This window comes from Oncorhynchus tshawytscha, linkage group LG28 (assembly GCF_018296145.1).
Source record: "Oncorhynchus tshawytscha isolate Ot180627B linkage group LG28, Otsh_v2.0, whole genome shotgun sequence".
Taxonomy (NCBI): Eukaryota; Metazoa; Chordata; class Actinopteri; order Salmoniformes; family Salmonidae; genus Oncorhynchus; species Oncorhynchus tshawytscha.
Window position 1 is genome coordinate 35,924,492 of NC_056456.1, and position 22,050 is coordinate 35,946,541.

Sequence of the window (22,050 nt, forward strand, 5' to 3'; positions counted from 1 at the left end):
CAGCGTAGCTTTAGCAACGTAGCTTTAGCAGCGTAGCTTTAGCAATGTAGCTTTAGCAGCGTAGCTTTAGCAACGTAGCTTTAGCAGCGTAGCTTTAGCAACGTAGCTTTAGCAGCGTAGCTTTAGCAACGTAGCTTTAGCATATATAATGTCAGATATAATCAAGAATTAAAAGTAAGCATTTCAAGCATTCCAATTGAGAAACTCAGTGCATGGAGATAATATGAGGAATAAGGGATACAGACGAGTGACACATGGAATGATGATGATGATGATGATGGTACAACATGATGTGAGCTACACAGTGAAGTAGTATCTTTACCTTTGGACCACCAGAGCCAGGGATACTGGAGCTGCGTCCCTCCTGACCCTACAGCAAATAACGTCAGTTACAGCACAGCTGAGCAACCTTCACACACACACACAAACACACACACACACACACACATGCACAGACACACACACACACTGTGACCTATTACCTTAAACCCTGGGATCCCGGGTAGACCTAGCAATCCCTAGATAGAGAGTAGTAAGTACAAGGAAGGAGGTCAAGACATAACTATACCTAGTACATCATCAACACTAACACCAGAGAACTGACTGTTACAAAACCTACATGGAGCAGTACAGTACTGCACAGTAAGATGCAATCCAATGTCATCTCTGTGAACATGTCATTGAAGAAGACAAACATCACAATACATTAATATAGCATAAAACATTTATAACACAGTTGAGACCAGGCGCAATAATTCACTCACAACGACACCACGGGTCCCAAAGTCCCCTTGTTGTCCTGTCGGTCCTGTTACCCCATGGACACCCTGTATGACACCACAGACAGATAGTTTAATGTCTATCTCTGATAGGACACCCTATAAGACACCACAGACAGATAGTTTAATGTCTATCTCTGATAGGACACCCTATAAGACACCACAGACAGATAGTTTAATGTCTATCTCTGATAGGACACCCTATAAGACACCACAGACAGATAGTTTAATGTCTATCTCTGATAGGACACCCTGTATGACACCACAGACAGATAGTTTAATGTCTATCTCTGATAGGACACCCTGTATGACACCACAGACAGATAGTTTAATGTCTATCTCTGATAGGACACCCTGTATGACACCACAGACAGATGGGTTAATGTCTATCTCTGATAGGACACCCTATAAGACACCACAGACAGATAGTTTAATGTCTATCTCTGATAGGACACCCTGTATGACACCACAGACAGATGGGTTAATGTCTATATCCTGGCAGACCGGGGCATCATAAGCTAGCTTGTTTTCTTCTTCGTGGCTATGTGTATTGGGTATGTGAGGTCATAGCGCGCAAACAAGTGAACAGCTGTGCCCTTGGAAGATATGAGAAGAACAGGATGGACTGAAGAACTGTGGTCACTTCTCAGAGGCTCTTTGTCTTATGCCATGTGGCCAAGTTACACAGAAGCAAAGATGATTGGAAACAATACAGGTCTATTCTGTTCCTCAAGTTTATCTCCGGAGTCGCCAAGAATGTCCTTGACTATACGCCTAGACCAACTGCTGAGAGCTAAAAGGGATTGGAAGAATAGAAATGTCTATAGTTAAGCATATTAATTGTTAACTATTAATATTAAACAAATCAGGTAAATATATACAGATTAACTTCATAGGGTAGTGAAAGTGCATGGAATGAGTTTGATGCTCCTTTCAATAATTATCCATAATAATAACCTCAGCATGTAGACTAGCCCACCCTCACAGTCTACCCACACTGTGTCTGTGAGCTGTTGGCTAGAGCACACATAACAAGACCAGAGACACACAGAGACACACATTTTCTATTTAACGCAACAGTTTGTGACTAAACTAATCGGTAGAGTTGAAAATACAATGGAAACACATTGAACATTTTATTTTTATTCGGTACACGAAAACGTAAGTGAAAAAAAATTCATTTCGCGTGCACTACGTCATCACACACTGATTTTTATAAGCAAAAAAAAAAACCTGTTTGGTGGACACACATCTGGTGGGAAAATGCACATATTTTCTTTTTGCAGATTTTAGAATATTGACATGGAAACCTAGCTTCTGATTAGGAGAAGAGAAGAATGCCCAGCCCATAACCCATAATGCACTAGTTGATGTCTGAGAGGATTTGATTAGTGTTTGCATAGTGAAACTGTCATCTTGCCTATCAGTGTAGAAGGTGATCCGTATTACCATATTGCTTGCTTAGTGAATACCTCTGATTCCCTCCGATCGGGCTCATACCTGGCTCAAACTCGGGACATCTGCCTCACAAACACATGTGACCACCCTCATGGAGTATTTCAACCTAACGCGCCACCAATTAAGACCTTCTTCAATGGCATAAGGGCAACACTTCAGGGCAGGCTGAGGAGTGAGTTTCTGCTACACATATACACCCATCAAAACCTCTCTGATCTCTACACGTGCAGGAAGCCAGGTAAGTTGACTGAGAACACGTTCTCATTTGCAGCAACGACCTGGGGAATAGTTACAGGGGAGAGGAGGGGGATGAATGAGCCAATTGTAAACTGGGGATTATTAGGTGACCATGATGGTTTGAGGGCCAGATTGGGAATTTAGCCAGGACACGAGGGTTAACACCCCTACTCTTACGATATATGGGATCTTTAATGACCTCAGAGAGTCAGGACACCCGTTGAATGTCCCATCCGAAAGACGGCCCCCTACAATATAGAGGATAGAAGTATAGAATATAGAGGAAGTATAGAGGAAGTGGAGGACGGAACTGAAGCTTGAGGAGAAGATAGACAGAGGAATAGAGTGATGCTATATTATGGGTTGCTGTGAGTTACCTGGTCACCGTCCCTTCCTCGGGGTCCAGGTCTCCCTGACTGTCCAAACCCAATTAACATTTGGGATTCACCCTGCACACACATACACACACACATGCACACGAAATGTTATAATGACAATGATGGTGATAATGATGATGATGATGAAGAAGAAGGAATGAGCAGGAGAAGGAAGAAGAGCCAGAGAGATTACCTTTGGTCCAGGTGCTCCAGGTAAACCCTAAAAAAAAAGAAGAAAGACAAATATGAACATGACAAAAGAAAAAGCATATTATGACAGAGAGTAGTTAAACACACAAATAAAATAAAAAGTTGTGTATCCATCCATCTTACTCTTAATCCATCATCACCATCACAGGGACCAGCTGGACCAGTAGGACCTCTCTCACCCTGTGGAGACATGTCGTTATCATCACTTAGAATGAATGTGGTGCCGTGTCCTAAGTGGAGCACTATTACCCTACTGTCACGTGTGCACCCTCTCCTGCCTCTAGGTCACCAGGCTTCTCGTTATGGCACACACCTGTCACCATCGTTACACGCATCTGTGCAAAATGACACTCACCTGGACTCCATCACCTACTTGATTACCTGCCCTTATATATGTCACTAGGCTTACCTACCTGGCGGCAGGCAGCCTAGTGGTTAGAGTGTTGGACTAGTAACCGAAAGGTTGCAAGATTGAATCACTGAGCTGACAAGGTAAAAATCTGCCGTTCTGCCCCTGAAAAAGGCAATTAAGCCACTGTTCCTAGGCCGTCATTGAAAATAAGAATTTGTTCTTAAATTTACTTGTCTAGGTTAAATAAGGTTAAAAATATATATTTAAAAAACTCCCTTTGGTTTCCTTCCCCAGTCGTCATTGTTCCTGTTCCTTGTCGGTGCTGAGTTTCTTGTTTTGTTCCATTTATTAGTTAAATGTTTTCAGTCACTGAACTTGCTTCCTGACTCTCAGCGTACATCGTTACACCTACATAATGCATTACCTTGAACAGAAAAACTTGTGGACACTTAGTCTGATCCATATTAGGGAATAGGGTGCCATTATATGGGATGATTGTGAAGATAGACGGTAGTGATGATCCTGCTGTCTAACTAGAGTGTGTGACTATCTGTGAGTCTTGTCTACATCTGGATAGCTTGGGGTGATACCTTTTTTTGTCAGAGAGGTTCACATAGAGAGAGATTTATGGGACAATAGCCATTGTTACACCACCTCTGTCCCATTGCATCCTGGGGAACCTGGTTGGCCCATTGGTCCTTGAAGGCCTGGGATGCCCTAGGGGAAGAGTCGGGTAAATATTACACTGACAAAGACACACACGCACACACACACACACACACACACACACACACACACACACGCACACACACACACACACACACACACACACACACACTCTTACCGGTAGACCTGGTGTCGCAGAAAATCCTTCTTTGCCTTCAGGTCCCTGAAGAAATAAACAGGACTGTAGATTTACTAAATATACAACAAATACACACACACTCACACACTTATACCATTTACATATCAGCAAAGACATTTGTGGAAAGTTACCCGATCGCCATCTGTTCCTGGAGGTCCATGAGGGCCCACATCTCCCTGGGAAAGACAATTAAAACATGATTCAAATGTGATTTCACACATTACTGTCCCCAAAAACATGGACGAGTGATAGTGTGCTACCCTAGCCTGAGAGAAGAGGATGGATTACTGTGGATCGGAAAACAATGCACTGCATTAACCACATTACACACACTAGCAAGCAAGCACCTCGTTACACGTTCATCCCTTCCTGAACTAAGGGGTTTTGCAATGTTACAGATTGACGAGTTGTTTTCATGTGTCAGTAACTGACATCGTTTAAGCCTTGTGTCTTATGAACACTACAAATACAGGGGACATCATCTTAGGACAAGCGATATTTGAAGCGCCCTTTGTCATATTTAAGTAACTGCCAACATTTAAGTCTTACATCTACGAAAGAGGTCTAATGTCCAGTCTTATAAGTGAAGAAGAAGTGGGACACAGTTTTAGTTAAAGTGATGTTTCAGTCTTCTGAAATTATCAATGCCTTTGAAACATATTTTTGGGTGAGCAATAATTTAGAACATTTTTACAGGTATTTAGCATTTATAATGTATTTATAATGTATTTATAATGTATTTATAATGTATTTATAATGCATTTATAATGTATTTTTTGAACGACCAACCCAAGAAGACTAGGTCTTCACTGTACGGTGCAGTTCCTGTAGAACTGTCACGACTTCCGCCTGAAGTTGGTCCCACTCCTTGTTCGGGCGGCGTTTGGCGGTCGACGTCACCTGCTTTCTAGTCACCACCGATGTTTCATTTTCGATTTGTTTTGTCTTCATTGTACACACCTGGTTTCCATTCCAATATCCTTGTTCCCTATTTAACCCTCTGGTTTCCCCTTGGTTTTTGTGTGTGTTTGTTATTGTCATGTTGTCTCGCTTTGTGATCTGGATTATTGTCTCCTTCATGGAATATTGATTTTTGAGTAAAGTTACGATTATTACTCATCTCTGTGTCCTGTGCCTGACTCTTCCTTACCCACATCACCTAGACTTTTGACAGAAACACGCACCTCACCAATGGATTCAGCAGGTGCACACAGCCCTCCTCTACCTGTGGAGGAGCGCGTCCAGCAGCTACTATGTAGCAAAGTCTCTGCATAGCCGTGCTGCAAACCATGGAGCGATGGGAGAGAGGGGGTTTTCCAGCAACCCCATCATCATCACCCCAGCTCCCACAACAACCTACAACGCTGTCCACCCCTCCTTCACCTGGACCCAGTGGAATTCGGGCCGCGCTCCTGAGGGAGTATGATGGAACGGCTTCCGGGTGCCAGGAGTTCCTACTCCAGCTGGAGCTCTACCTGGCGACCGTCCACCCGGCTCCTTCGGGACGTGAGAGTGTGAACGCCCTCATCTCCTGTCTATCTGGTAAAGCACTAAAATGGGGAAACGCCGTCTGGGGAAGGGAAGGAACGACGTTGGATAACTATGATGCTTGTTCTGTCTCAGACAGGGGATGAGGAGCGCACAAGACTTTGCACTGGACTTTCGAATTCTGGCCACCGGCGCGGGATGGAATGAGCGGGCCCTGATCGACCACTACAGGTGTAGTCTATGCGAGGACGTTCGTCGGGAGCTAGCCTGCAGGGACACCACCCTTACCATTGACCAGCTGTTGGACCTATCCATCCGGCTGGATAACCTGTTGGCCTCCCGCGGACGTCCGGATCGGGGTTCGTCAGTTCCATCCCCCAGCACCTCCGATCCGACGCCTATAGAGCTGGGAGGTGCTGCTATGAGGAGGACCAGAAGGGGGGGCCATTCCCTGCACCACCTGTGGCCGCAGAGGACACACTACTGGTAGGTGCTGGGGAGGTTCCCCAGGGAGTCGAGGTAACAGGGCACTGGTGGATCATCCCAGGTGAGTTGGCACCCGACTCACCCAGAGCTCCCTGTGGCTCACATGTTTGTGTTCATAGAATTTCCTGAGTTTTCCCCGCATTCCCAGCATAAGGCGCTAGTAGATTCAGGCGCAGCTGGGAACTTTATTGATCGTTCATTTGCATATAGTTTAGGGATCCCTATTGTTCCTGTTGATATGCCCTTCCCTGTGCACGCCTTAGATAGTCAACCATTAGGGTCAGGGCTGATTAGGGAGGCCACCGCTCCCCTAGGCATGATAACGCAGGAGGGTCATGAAGAGAGAATTAAACTTTTCCTTATTGATTCTCCTGCGTTTCCCGTGGTGCTTGGGCCTACCCTGGTTGGCCTATCATGACCCCACTATTTCGTAGCAACAGAGGGCTCTCAAGGGATGGTCACGTAGGTGCTCGGGGAGGTGTGTAGGTGTTTCCATAGGTGCAACTACAGTGGAAAGTCCAAACCAGGTCTCCACCGTGTACATCCCCTCTAAGCCGATTTGCCGATTTGGCGAAGGCGACTCAACTACCACCCCATCGACGGGGGGGATTGTGCGATAAATCTCCTGGCAGATGCAGCACTTCCCAGGAGTCACGTGTACCCTCTGTCACAGGAGGAGATGGCGGCTAGTGAAACAAATTTCTCTGAATCCCTGGGGCAGGGATACATTCGGCCTTCCACTTCACCTACCTCCTCGAGTTTCTTTTTTGTGAAGAAGGATGGGGGTCGGCGCCCGTGTATTGACTACAAGGTATCAATCAGATCACTGTGAGGTACAGCTACCCGCTGCCTCTCATCACCAGTGCGATTGAGTCAATGCACGGTTGCGCTTCTTCACAAAATTGGATCTCAGGAACGCACAATCTGGCACGTATCCGGAAGGGGGATGAGTGGAAGACGGCATTTAGTACCACCTCTGGGCACTATGAGTACCTCGCCATGCCGTACGGGTTGATGAATCATCCAGCAGTCTTCCAATCCTTTGTAGATGAGATTTTCAGAGACCTGCATGGGCAGGGTGTAGTGGTGTATATTGATGACATTCTGATATACTCTGCTACACGCGCCGGGCATGTGTCCCTGGTGCGCAGGGTGCTTGGTCTACTGTTGGAGCATGACCTGTACGTCAAGGCTGAGAAATGTCTGTTCTTCCAACAGTCCGTCTCTTTCCTAGGGTACCGCCTTTCCGCGTCAGGGGTGGAGATGGAAAGTGACCTAATTTCAGGCGTGCGTAATTGGCCGACTCCAACCACGGTAAAGGAGGTGCAGCGGTTCTTAGGGTTTGCCAACTACTACCGGAGATTTATCCGGGGCTTTGGTCAAGTAGCGGCTCCCATTACCTCATTGATGAAGGGCGGACCGGTGCGACTGCAGTGGTCAGCTGGGGCGGACAGGGCTTTTGGTCACCTGAAGGCTCTGTTTACATCGGCTCCCGTGCTGGCTCATCCTGATCCCTCCTTGGCATTCATAGTGGAGGTGGACGCGTCCGAGGCAGGGATAGGAGCTGTGCTGTCTCAGCGCTCGGGTACGCCACCAAAACTCCGCCCCTGTGCTGTCTTACACTCAGCACGGCGGAGTGTAACTATGATGTGGGGGACTGGGAGCTGTTGGCTGTTGTCAAGGCTCTGAAGGCGTGGAGGCAATTGCTTGAGGGGGCTAAACACCCTTTTATCATTTGGACTGACCACCGCAATCTGGAGTACATCCGGGCAGTAAGGAGAATGAACCCTCGCCAGGCCAGGTAGGCCATGTTTTTCACCCGTTTTGTTTTCACCCTATCTTATAGACCAGGTTCCCAGAATGCTAAGGCAGATGCACTTTCCCGGATGTATGACACAGAGGAGCGGTCCACGGATCCCACTCCCATCCTTCTGGCTTCTTGCCTGGTGGCACTGGTTGTGTGGGAGGTGGATGCGGACTCCCACCCAGTGTCCAGTTGGACCTCTGTATGTTCCGTCTGCTCTCTGTGACCGTTTGATCTGTTGGGCCCACACGTCATCCTCCTCTGGTCATCCTGGCATTGGTCAGACAGTGCGCTGTCTGAGTGGGAAGAACTGGTGGTCTACCCTGGCTAAGGACGTGAGGGTTTATGTTTCCTCCTGCTTGGTGTGCGCCCAGTGCAAGGCACCTAGACACCTGCCCCGAGGGAAATTACAACCCCTACCTGTTCCACAACGGCCGTGGTCACACCTATCGGTGGATTTCTTGACGGATCTTCCTTCGTCACAGGGAAACACCACAATCCTGGTCGTTGTGGATTGGTTTTCTAAGTCCTGCCATCTCTTTCCTTTGCCCAGTCTCCCTACGGCCCTACAGACTGCGGAGGCCCTGTTCAACCACGTCTTCCGGCACTTCGGGGTGCCTGAGGATACCGTTTCTGATAGAGGTCCCCAGTTCACGTCCAGTGTTTGGAGGGCGTTTATGGAACGTCTGGGGGTCTCGGTCAGCCTCACCTCGTGTTTTCACCCCGAGAGTAATGAGCAGGTGGAGAGAGTTAACCAGGATGTGGGTAGGTTTCTGCGGTCCTATTGCCAGGACCGGCCGGGGGAGTGGGCGGCATTCATGCCCTGGGCAGAGATGGCCGAGAACTCACTCCGCCACTCCTCCACTAACCTCCACTAATCTCCTTTCCAATGCGTACTAGGTTATCAGCCGGTTCTGGCATCGTAGCATCAGAGCCAGATCGAGGCACCTGCGGTGGATGAATGGTTTTGGCGCTCGGAGGATACATGGGACGCTGCCCATGAGCACCTGCAACGGGCCATCAGGCGGCAGAAGGCAAGCTGCAACCGCCACCGCAGTGAGGCCCCGGTGTTCGCGCTGGGGGACCGGGTCTGGCTCTCGACCTGAAACCTGCCCCTCCGCCTGCCCTGCCGGAAGCTGGGTCCGCGGTTTGTGGGGCAATTCAAAGTCCTGAGGAGACTGAACTAGGTTTGTTATAGATTACAGCTCCCCCTTGATTACCGTATTAACCCCTCGTTCCGTGTGTCTCTTCTCAGGCTGGTGGCGGCTGGTCCGCTCCAGGAATCCAGGAGTTTGTTTTTGCATCTGACAGTGAAACAGTCATCATATCCAACAAGACCCCAGGACTTATCATTGTAACTGAGCCCACTTTCAGGACCCACTGCCTTTCTGTTGATTCTACTGTAAGCCACTCCTATCTGAACCTCAGCCCCCCTCCACTCTACCACCCAGTAAACAGCACCCAGTCAGACCCTCTCTATGCAGCACTTGTTGCCAGAACTCAAATCTGTGTGGGTGATCTGGATAGGGTTGTCTGGGTGATCAGGATAGGGTTGTCTGGGTGATCAGGATAGGGTTGTCTGGGTGATCAGGATAGGTCTGTCTGGGTGATCAGGATAGGGCTGTCTGGGTGATCAGGATAGGGCTGTCTGGGTGATCAGGATAGGGTTGTCTGGGTGGTCAGGATAGGGTTGTCTGGGTGATCAGGATAGGGTTGTCTGGGTGGTCAGGATAGGGTTGTCTGGGTGGTCAGGATAGGGTTGTCTGGGTGATCAGGATAGGGTTGTCTGGGTGATCAGGATAGGGCTGTCTGGGTGATCAGTCCACACTGTTAGCATTATGGTCCACACTGTTAGCATTATGGTCCACACTGTTAGCATTATGGTCCACACTGTTAGCATTATGATCCACACTGTTAGCATTATGATCCACACTGTTAGCATTATGGTCCACACTGTTAGCATTATGGTCCACACTGTTAGCATTATGGTCCACACTGTACTCAGAGGGCATATTTTTGTCTGTTCACAAACAATACAAAACTATCTGCTCAATCTTTCCACTACTAACCTGCCTAAAATAAGTAACATTTGAAATATATTTGATGGCATTTCAATTCAAAGCTATTTTGGAATACTGCAACTTGGAAATACGTTTAATAGGGAAAATTCAGCTAAAAGTGTCGTAAGTTTTGGGAACTAGAAGGGCTGTATTACTAACAGATTCTACCTGAGTTTCTTGAGTTTACAGTGCGGATCTTCCAGCACAGAATATCTTCACTCCAGGAGTCTCCTGGGTGATTGTAGCTCAGATCCAGCTTTATCAGTGACTGGTTTGACTTCAGTGCTGAAGCGAGAAAACCACAGCCTTCCTCTGTGACCAAACAGAATGACAACCTGCAGAAAGCCTTCCACACTCAGAAATAGACTGATTTGTACTCTCTTATTCCAAGTACAACCCATCATGTCAAACATAGTTTTACTATGAAGTCACCTTGTTTTAAAGCTAGTTTCCTGCAATTCTACACATTATAGCATGTCTTATGCCGTGTTCTTATGCCGTGTTCTTATGCCGTGTTCTTATGCCGTGTTCTTATGCCGTGTTCTTATGCCGTGTTCTTATGCCGTGTTCTTATACCGTGTTCTTATGCCGTGTTCTTATGCCGTGTTCTTATACCGTGTTCTTATGCCGTGTCCTTATGCCGTGTTCTTATGCCGTGTTCTTATGCCGTGTTCTTATGCCGTGTTCTTATGCCGTGTTCTTATACCGTGTTCTTATGCCGTGTTCTTATGCCGTGTTCTTATGCCGTGTTCTTATACCGTGTTCTTATGCCGTGTTCTTATGCTATCTGAGTGACTCAAACATAACTAAATCAATGGGGGTCCCATGCCATGGAATTTTAGATTCTCCCTGACTGTCTAGTTTTTTTATTTTGGTGATTGTTAGTTATCAAAGATGATCTTGTTTAAAAATGTATCATTATCTTTTCTACGTACTTTATATTTAGTGTTACTCATTTAAGTTTACACTGAAATATATATAGAGGAATTAACAGAGGAAACACTGCCATGTGGGAGAATACAGTGAGGATCCCCAAGGTCAGGAAGGATCAGCTGAATCTCGCAGGTTGTTGTCCCTCGGGTCCAGCTCTCTCAGGTGTGCGGGTTTAGAGCCGAGAACTGACACTATAACGCTTCACAGTGTCGCTTTGAGAGGTTACATCCATTCAGCCTAGACAATGGACCAAAACAATATGGTCACACACAATACAGTGTCAGGTGCAGCGTGTCGATTGATACTATCAGCAAGACTTTTCACAGAAAAAAATGAAGATTGAACACGTCCAGCTGACACGTCCAGCTCCTCTTCTGAAGTCAGTAACACAGGGACCAGAGGTGACCACAGTCCAGCTGACAGTTTGGCTTTTGAGAGACTTCCTGAGCTCAGGTAGCTTTGGATCTCCTCCACTAGAGAATGGTCTTTTAGTTCATTCAGACAGTGGTACAGATTGATTCACCTTTCTGGAGGGATTCTCCCTGATCTTCTCCTTGACGTACTTGACTGCTTCCTCATTGCTTTTGCCAGTTGCCTCCTTTTTGTTTTCAGAAGGCCTCGTAAGTGAGTCTGATTTAGACTCCAGTGTGAGGCTGAGAAAGAGGAGGAGGAACAGGTTCAGGTGCCCGTTCTCACTCTGTAAGGCCTTGTCCACAGCACTATTTATGGAGGACGGTTTCTTTAGACATCTGATGTGTTCTGCTGGTGGTTTCTTGTTCAACCAAAACATTGACATTGTTGTTTTGGAATCTGATAGACACACAGTGAGCTCTAAAAGTGTTGAGACATTGACACATGTTGTTGTTGTTTTTGTACTCCAGTACTTTGGATTTGAAATGATACAATGATGACGAGGTTAACGTGCAAACTGTCAGCTTTAATTTTCATCCATATTGGGTGAACCGTTAAGAAATGACAACACCTTTTGTACATAGTCCTGCATTTTAGGGGGCCAAAAGCATTGGGGCAAATTCACTTATATGTGTATTAAATTAGTAAAAAGTTATGTATTTGGTTCCATATTCATAGCACGCAATGACTACATCAAGTGTGTGACTACACATTTGTTAGAAGCATTTGCTGTTTGTTTAGGTTGTGTTTCAGATGATTTTGTGCACAATAGAAATGAATGGTAAATAATGTATTGTGTCATTTTGGAGTCACTTTTATTGTAAATAAGAATATAATATGTTTCTAAACACTTCTAATGTGGATGCTACCATGGTTACAGATAATCCTGAATGAATCGTGAATAATGATGAGTGAGAAAGTTACAGAGGCATAAATAGCATACCCCCCCCCCTAAAAATGTCTTGGGGGTATATATTTGTGCGTCTGCAACTTATTTCCTACTTATATGAGTGCACTCGTAACAACCTAAGCATTACAAAACATGTATTTGATCAAATAAGCCAGACGTTGCAAATAAGCCATTACATCTTTTGTTAACCAAATTCAACACTCTCTCATTGACCTCCATACAAAAAACTCCTCGCTTTGTGAGTGACAAATACGCCACCTGCTGAAGAAGATACATTTCAGGCCCAGCTATCTGTCCTGCTTCGCCTCTTCCTTTATGTCTCTGAAACCATTATTCGTTACCATTCCCTAAAAGATTATGTTGTTGCTACCTTAGTCCGGCTTACAACCCAAAGTGTTTTGAGATATGTTCGCCTTGGTTGGTATTATCACCGGAACAACTTAGTCCTTTTTGAACAGACTAAGAGGGATTTATCTATTTGACAAGTTCTCCGTACAAAAGAAATGAGGTATTTAATCGTTTACCAAATCTACTGTGGATATTTACCCGACACTTTGAATGAATGGAAACTAATGTTGATGTAGCCTATTGTAATTACAGTAGAGTCGCCATTTAAACTTTAAATACATCAGGAGCATGTTGTGATAGCTAGTAATTCAAACTAGAAAAATGTAATTTCCTGAAGAAAAATGGTGTGCTTGCTTGTAATCAAAGTATTTTTCATGATAGTGTTATGTAGTGGGCAGTGTCGTGTTAGCGCACAGTTAGGCAAACATATTGACAGGATACACTTCCACACTCCATCCCCCAGGGGCAGCAGCAACCTTGTCCAGATGCTGAGCCTTGTTGATAAGCACATCAGGTGCTGCCAATGAAGGTGATGGTCAGTCAGAGTAGCAGCTGGTAAGCTGTAAGGCTGCTTGGTTTGTTTTGGTGGCCATGAGGCCTTTCGTTTGTTTTTGTCTTTAGTTTGGGGCATTCCTTTTGTATTTTTCCTTTTTGTACATATACTGTATTATCTCCCTGGGCACATACACTGATTTCTCACATAGATGCACATCTTAAATGAGGTTACTGATCAGTTAACTAGGCCTAAGACCCCTAGACAAAGTGAGTGCAACATTATCTGTAGGCTAATTATTGGGATCCGTAACAGACAGAAGGTGCAGTAGTAGTAACTATTGGTGACTGTAGAAGTAGCAGTTACAGATGTGACTAGGTCATTCACAGTAGTAGCAATGAAGGAAAAAGTCTCGGCACACTAAGATGTACAATTCAGACAGAACAACACCCGTGGGTTAAATTGGTTTTGCTACATGGTATGATACAGAGGAGATGTTAGAAACCAGTTGTTCATCCCCCCCCTAATGGTTAAGGAGTGGGGGAATCTGATCCTAGATCAGTGTTTAAGGGCAAGTTCTACACTTCCTAGGAAAGGACAGTAAAGAATGATAACAGACACCTGACCTTTGGCCCCACAGGTCCAAGGTGACCCTCTGAGCCTGGATGCCCAACCGACCCAGGTGGACCCGTCTCTCCTGCACAACCCCTTTCTCCCTGTGTGTGTGTGTGTGTGTGTGTGTGTGTGTGTGTGTGTGTGTGTGTGTGTGTGTGTGTGTGTGTGTGTGTGTGTGTGTGTGTGTGTGTGTGTGTGTGTGTGTGCGTGCGTGTGTGTAGATCATGGAGAGAAATAACAGTGATCATGAGGCATAAATAATGTAGTATTAAATTGATTGATTCTAAATCAATACAGTCTCAAAGCTGTGTGCTGGTGTTCTGGTTACCTTGTTGCCTTTGACTCCTTCACAGTGACACATGGACTTCCCAGTACACGCACACTAGAAAAAAACAACACACACTCATTATAGCTGGCAAATGTTTCTAAAAACCCAGCACAGAAACACCTTCAGCGGAGAAACAATGATGAACTCAATATCCATTCAGTTAGACGTAAAACCACATTTTTCAAAGTTAAAAGTATGACTGTGTAGCTCAAACAAAATAAATTGAGGTAGATTTGCAGAAAACCCTTCAATAGAATAAAATAAACCGAAACATATTTCAAACAAATGTAGCATTGTTTGTGAGCTCTGCAAACAATGTGTCCACTCCGAGAAAAATTGAATGGTAAATAATGTGATTGAAATGAATGAATGAATTAACATAAATGACCAATGTAACCTCTATGTTCTAGATATCTAGTAATGTTATTAGGAAATAATAAGGATTAAACAGTAAATGAATTACTGGAGAGATGTTTAGCAGGAAATTGATAAATATTTAACAAACAAAGGGCAAATACATTTAAATAATGAAACATGTAAGTAATGAAACAATGAATGCGCCCAAATTGGTGGGAGGTGGAGAGTGCATAACAACCCTACATATAACAGCCCTACATAGCAACAAGCAGATGAAGACCTTGTCTGGCCTATAGAATTGGGAATACTAGAATGCACATTAACCTTCTTATGATGGGATATTCTACTGGATATTCTACTGTATCTTAGTCGATGCTGCTCATCCATATATTTATATATTCTTAATTCCATTCCTTTACTTAGATGTGTGTGTATTGGGTATATGTTGTGAAATTGTTAGATATTACTGCACTGTCGGAGCTAGAAACACAAAGCATTTCGCTACACCCGCAATAACATCTGCTAAACACGTTTATGTGACCAATAAAGTTTGATTTGATAAAGGTCAGAGTCAACCGGTGCTGTAAAATAATGAATTTGAAGAATTTATTTGAAGAATTTATCTGCACTGCATGTTTGAAATGTATTATTATTTTGGATTATTTTTTACCCCCTTTTATCTCCCCAATTGTTAGTAGTTACAGTCTTGTCTCATTGCTGGCAACCCCCGTACGGACTTGGGAGAGGCGAAGGTCGAGAGCCATGCGTCCTCCGAAACACAACCCAACCAAGCCGCACTGCTTCTTGACACAATGCACATCCAACCCGGAAGCCAACCGCACCAATGTGTCAAGAGGAAACGCCGTACACCTGGTGACCTGGTCAGCGTGCACTGCGCCCAGCCCACCACAGGAGTCGCTAGTGCGTGATGAGACAAGGATATCCCTGCCGCCTAAAACCCTCCCTAACCCGGACGACGCTTGGCCAATTGTGCGCCGCCCTGTGGGACTCCCGGTCGCAGCCGGCTAAGACAGAGCCTGGGCTTGAACCCGGAATCTCTGCTGGCACAGCTAGCACTGCGATGCACTGCACCACCCGTGAGGCCCACTTTATGTTTGTTAGCCAGTTCTAGAGGAATGATTCCATACATTTTTCACATTAACTGCCAATATGCCAACATTCCATTCAAACAATGCAGTCAATCCACAGTCATTCAGTTGATGACAGGACTTGGACAAGTTGTAAATACAACAAACACTGATATTGTATCATTTAATACCACTCACAGCTTTCCAAGACAACAAAAATTGAGACATTTATGGTCTGTTTACATATTTATACTGTACAGAAAATGTGTATAATACCCATATAAGTATGTATTTACAATTATATTTTTTTTAAATGTATTAGGTTGACAATAATTCTATTACACAAGTTCTGATATGTCATATGCCTTTTTAGAGTAGAGGCCTCTACTGCAATTCATTACAATTAGACTGTTTGGATTTCTCCCAGACCAATATGGCTGCCATTTTCAACCCATTCTGGAACTTTCAGGGTTTAATTTAATAGGTTCTCTATGGTCTGGCCAGACCTCTAGTCCTCACTTCACCACTCAGGCCTAAATAACTAAGTATCAGAGGAAAGCAAGTCAAGATATTTTTGCTTTTCTACTGTATGTAGGCTACTTCTTATTAAGTGCCCTGTTTATATAGATACTTTTCATTTATTTTTTACTTATCTACTTTTTACTTAACACTTATAATTTTTGTTAAACTGCATTGTTGGTTAAGGGCTTGTAAGTAACCATTTCACTGTAAGGTCTACTACACCTGTTGTATTCAGCATTTCACTGTGAGGTCTACTACACCTGTTGTATTCAGCATTTCACTGTGAGGTCTACTACACCTGTTGTATTCAGCATTTCACTGTGAGGTCTACTACACCTGTTGTATTCGGTGCATAAGATAAATACAATTTGATTTGAATTTCCTAATGATTACTTTTGTTCCTGCCCTGATACAGCTAAGTGATCAATTGAATTGTGTATTAATTGCTGGGCTGGGACTATTTTTTATTTTATTTGACTGTTATTTAACTAGGCAAGTAAGTTAAGAACAAATTCTTATTTTAAATGACGGCCTAGGAACAGTGGGTTAACTGCCTGTTCAGGGGGCAGAAGGACATATTTGTACTTTGTCAGCTCGGGGATTTGAACTTGTGACCTTCCAGTTACTAGTCCAACGCTCTAACCACTAGGCTACCCTGCCACCCCAATAAAAGCCTGCAACCATGTAGCTGTACAGGGCCTGGTTTGGCCACAACTTGTTCAGTTGGAAATGATGTTCAATGATGATGTTCAGTACAAGGTTTATCTGTCATGATCATAAGTGTCCAATATATGGCTGAAGTGTATCTAGTCAAGTTTCAAGTTTTAATGTCACGTGCACAGGTACAAGGAAATGCCTTTCTTGCAAGCTTTAATCTCTCTCTCGTTCTCTCTCTTTCTCACACGCACAAATGTGACCTTGTGTCTTAGGAAACATCTTTCTTTGGAGAAAACAAGACTAGGAGAATAATGATCTAGTGCTGCTTCCCACGGGAAAAGGTAATGTGTAAGATACGACATGCTATCATAGCCCATTCGTTGGCCCACAACAACGGTAATAATAATTGCGACCCACTTGGCACAGACATCAGTTCAAATCAAATCAAATCAAATGTATTTATATAGCCCTTCGTACATCAGCTGATATCTCAAAGTGCTGAACAGAAACCCAGCCTAAAACCCCAAACAGAAAGCAATGCAGGTGTAGAAGCACAGTGGCTAGGAAAAACTTCCTAGAAAGGAGTTTCAGTTCAATGTCTAGTTTTAATTCACATTTGGCTGCTGTCAACTTACGTGAATTCAACGTGAAATCAAGAATTCACCATGCTATTGGATTTAGGTCAAAAGAGAGTGAATTCCCTTACACTGAGGACTTTAAAAAAAAAATCCAATCATTTTTCCATGTTGATTCAACCAGTTTTTGGCCAGTGGGTTTCCCTTGACTTCCATGATCAACAGATAATATGTTGAGTTACCTATTACATCATTTAGGTGACCTAACTTTAGGTGAACCCCCTCCACAGTATCTGCTGGAGCCTGGCAGTGTGATGGCAGACAGAATCATTTTACCATAGCTGTGAGAAGTAGTTTCGGGGTTGGGGTGCTGCGTTTGTAAAAAAATGTTTCGGGAATTTTATTTTCAGGGGTGGTGCTGAAAAAATATATTTGCCCACACTACAGACGCTACATCGTTCCAGATGCTATTTCGGTCCGCTAATACAGCACTATTAAACACCCAGTGCACAACTTTAGTGAAAAAAAAATAGTTTTCACCAAAAAATGTTTCTTTATTCAGATTTTCCGGCACACTTACTTCCCGCGGCTATGCATTTTACAGATACCATATGGCTACAGACACTAAATGGCTACAGACACTATATGGCTACAGACGATGTATGGCTACAGACGCTATATGGCTACAGACACTATATGGCTACAGACACTATCGTTCCAGACACGATGTGGCTACAGACGCTGTATGGCTACAGACACTATATGGCTACAGATGCTATTGTTCCAGACACTATTTCTACAGACAGTATATCGTTCCAGACACTATTTCTACAGACACTATATCGTTCCAGACACTATATCGTTCCAGACACTATTTCTACAGACACTATATCGTTCCAGACACTATTTCTACAGACACTATATCGTTCCAGACACTATATCGTTCCAGACACTATTTCTACAGACACTATATCGTTCCAGACACTATATTGCTACAGACACTATATTGTTCCAGACACTATATCGTTCCAGACACTATATGGCTACAGACACTATTTCTACAGACACTATATCGTTCCAGACACTATATCGTTCCAGACACTATTTCTACAGACACTATATCGTTCCAGACACTATATCGTTCCAGACACTATTTCTACAGACACTATATCGTTCCAGACACTATATTGCTACAGACACTATATTGTTCCAGACACTATATCGTTCCAGACACTATATGGCTACAGACACTATATGGCTACAGACACTATATTGTTCCAGACACTATATGGCGACAGACACTATATGGCTACAGATGCTATATGGCTACATACACTATATGGCTACAGATGCTATATGGCTACAGACACTATATGGCTACAGACACTATATGGCTACAGACACTATATGGCTACAGACACTATATGGCTACAGACACTATATGGCTACAGACACTATATGGCTATGCTTTTCACCATATGCTCCTATGAGGCTTTTCACCGTGAACACGTTTTATATTCATTGATGATTTGCTGCTTTAGTGTCTATCTGTCCTTGTTGTGTTTTTATTGTGAATGTATTGGTGATGTAAGTATTTGCTGGTGCAATCAAATATCCCCTCTGGTGGACTAATAAAGTACTATCTGATCTCCTTCAGGATAATGTCCCATCTGACCCCGAAGTGTCCAATGACCACTGGAGGAAGACTAAAAACAGGAGGTCTTCCTGGTCAGGTCAGATGGTCAGGAATAAATCCTGGCCCTACAGGTCTGCTGTATAGGAATAAATCCTGACCCTACAGGTCAGATGGTCAGGAATAAATCCTGGCCCTACAGGTCAGATGGTCAGGAATAAATCCTGGTTCTACAGGTCTGGTGTATAGGAATAAATCCTGGTTCTACAGGTCAGATGGTCAGGAATAAATCCTGGTTCTACAGGTCAGATGGTCAGGAATAAATCCTGGTTCTACAGGTCTGGTGTTATAGGAATAAATCCTGGTTCAACAGGTCTGGTGTTATAGGAATAAATCCTGGTTCTACAGGTCTGGTGTTATAGGAATAAATCCTGGCCCTATAGGTCAGATGGTCAGGAATACATCCTGGCCCTACAGGTCTGCTGTACAATGTCTAGATAAATCCAATATCTAACTCTGAATATCTCATAAGGGGTTTTCAAACATGTTGTAGCATCATGATGACTGTACAGGTTAAAGTGGAAGAATGGAATGGGGAGTTCCAAAGTTTGGACATTCTTCAGTATGAAAGCACAATATTAGCAGTAGCCTCCTCTCCCCACCCCTCCCCTCATTTCATGTGCTGTCCTTGGCCTTGGACCTGGATTCAAATATTTTGTTTTCAGTCAAATACTTTTGCTGCACCTGACTGAGCTGAAATTGTGCCAAAAGTATAAACACTTCCCATCTGGCACTCCAGGCTACAGACACTATATGGCTACAGACACCAAATGGCTACATACACTATATGGCTACAAACACTATATGGTTACAGACACTATATGGCTCCAGACACTATATGGTTCCAGACACTATATGGCTACAGACACTATATGGCTACAGACACTATGTGGCTATAGACGCTATATGGCTACAGACACTGTATGGCTACAGACACTGTATGGCTACAGACACTGTATGGCTACAGACACTATATGGCTACAGACACTGTATGGCTACAGACACTATATGGTTCCAGACACTATATGGCTACAGACACTATATGGCTACAGTCACTATATGGTTCCAGACACTATATGGCTACAGACACTATATGGCTACAGACACTATATGGCTACAGACACTATATGGTTCCAGACACTATATGGCTACAGACACTATATGGCTAAAGACACTATATGGCTACAGACACTATATGGCTACAGACACTATATGGCTACAGACACTATATGGTTCCAGACACTATATGGCTACAGACACTGTATGGCTACAGACGCTATATGGCTACAGACGCTATATGGCTACAGACGCTATATGGCTACAGACGCTATATGGCTACAGCCGCTATATGGCTACAGACGCTGTATGGCTACAGACACTGTATGGCTACAGACACTATATGGTTCCAGACACTATATGGCTACAGACACTATATGGCTACAGACACTATATGGCTACAGACACTATATGGCTACAGACACTATATGGCTACAGACACTATATGGTTCCAGACACTATATGGCTACAGACACTGTATGGCTACAGACACTATATGGCTACAGACACTATATGGCTACAGACACTATATGGTTCCAGACACTATATGGCTACAGACACTGTATGGTTCCAGACACTATATGGCTACAGACACTATATGGCTACAGATGCTATATGGCTACAGACACTATATGGCTACAGACACTATATGGCTACAGACACTATATGGCTACAGACACTATATGGCTACAGACACTATATGGCTACAGACACTATATGGTTCCAGACACTATATGGCTACAGACACTGTATGGCTACAGACACTATAGGGCTACAGACGCTATATGGCTAAAGATGCTATATGGCTACAGACGCTATATGGCTACAGACACTGTATGGCTACAGACACTATATGGCTACAGACACTATATGGCTACAGACACTATATGGCTACAGACACTGTATGGCTACAGACACTATATGGCTACAGACGCTATATGGCTACAGACACTATATGGCTACAGACACTATATGGCTACAGACACTGTATGGCTACAGACACTATATGGCTACAGACACTATATGGCTACAGACACTATATGGCTACAGATGCTATATGGCTACAGACACTATATGGCTACAGACACTATATGGCTACAGACACTATATGGCTACAGACACTATATGGTTCCAGATGCTATATGGCTACAGACACTATATGGCTACAGACACTATATGGCTACAAACACTATATGGCTACAGACACTATATGGTTCCAGATGCTATATGGCTATAGACACTATATGGCTACAGACACTATATGGCTACAGACACTATATGGCTACAGGCTACAGACACTATATGGCTACAGACACTATATGGCTATATGGCTACAGACGCTATATGGCTACAGACGCTATATGGCTACAGACGCTATATGGCTACAGACACTATATGGCAACAGACACTATATGGCTACAAACACTATATGGCTACAGACACTATATGGCTACAGACACTATATGGCTACAGACACTATATGGCTACAAACACTATATGGCTACAGACACTATATTGCTACAGACACTATATGGCTACAGACACTATATGGCTACAGACACTATATGGCTACAGACACTATATGGCTACAGACACTATATGGCTACAGACACTATATGGCTACAGACACTATATGGCTACAGACACTATATGGCTACAGACACTATATGGCTACAGACACTATATGGCTACAGACACTATATGGCTACAGACACTATATGGCTACAGACACTATATGGCTACAGACACTATATGGCTACAGACACTATATGGCTACAGACACTATATGGCTATGCTTTTCACCATATGCTCCTATGAGGCTTTTCACCGTGAACACGTTTTATATTCATTGATGATTTGCTGCTTTAGTGTCTATCTGTCCTTGTTGTGTTTTTATTGTGAATGTATTGGTGATGTAAGTATTTGCTGGTGCAATCAAATATCCCCT

The 22,050-nt window shown here is 44.0% G+C and overlaps 1 protein-coding gene across 2 annotated transcripts in view; it reads right to left on the minus strand.

The window, feature by feature from the left end:
• The window catches only part of LOC112226503 (collagen alpha-5(IV) chain-like), a 74,508-nt gene that overhangs the window by 46,800 nt on the left and 5,658 nt on the right, over positions 1-22,050 (minus strand). Inside the window, exons 2-12 of one of the 2 annotated variants that reach the window (XM_042308209.1) lie at positions 14,155-14,208; positions 13,838-13,927; positions 4,410-4,454; positions 4,258-4,302; positions 4,068-4,130; positions 3,185-3,241; positions 3,045-3,071; positions 2,852-2,923; positions 765-827; positions 483-518; positions 323-370 (exon numbers count right to left, since the gene is read on the minus strand). In XM_042308209.1, the coding sequence (XP_042164143.1) occupies positions 323-370; positions 483-518; positions 765-827; positions 2,852-2,923; positions 3,045-3,071; positions 3,185-3,241; positions 4,068-4,130; positions 4,258-4,302; positions 4,410-4,454; positions 13,838-13,927; positions 14,155-14,208 (600 nt within the window). The remainder of the gene's footprint in view (positions 1-322; positions 371-482; positions 519-764; positions 828-2,851; positions 2,924-3,044; positions 3,072-3,184; positions 3,242-4,067; positions 4,131-4,257; positions 4,303-4,409; positions 4,455-13,837; positions 13,928-14,154; positions 14,209-22,050) is intronic. The other variant, XM_042308210.1, reaches the window with a different exon arrangement.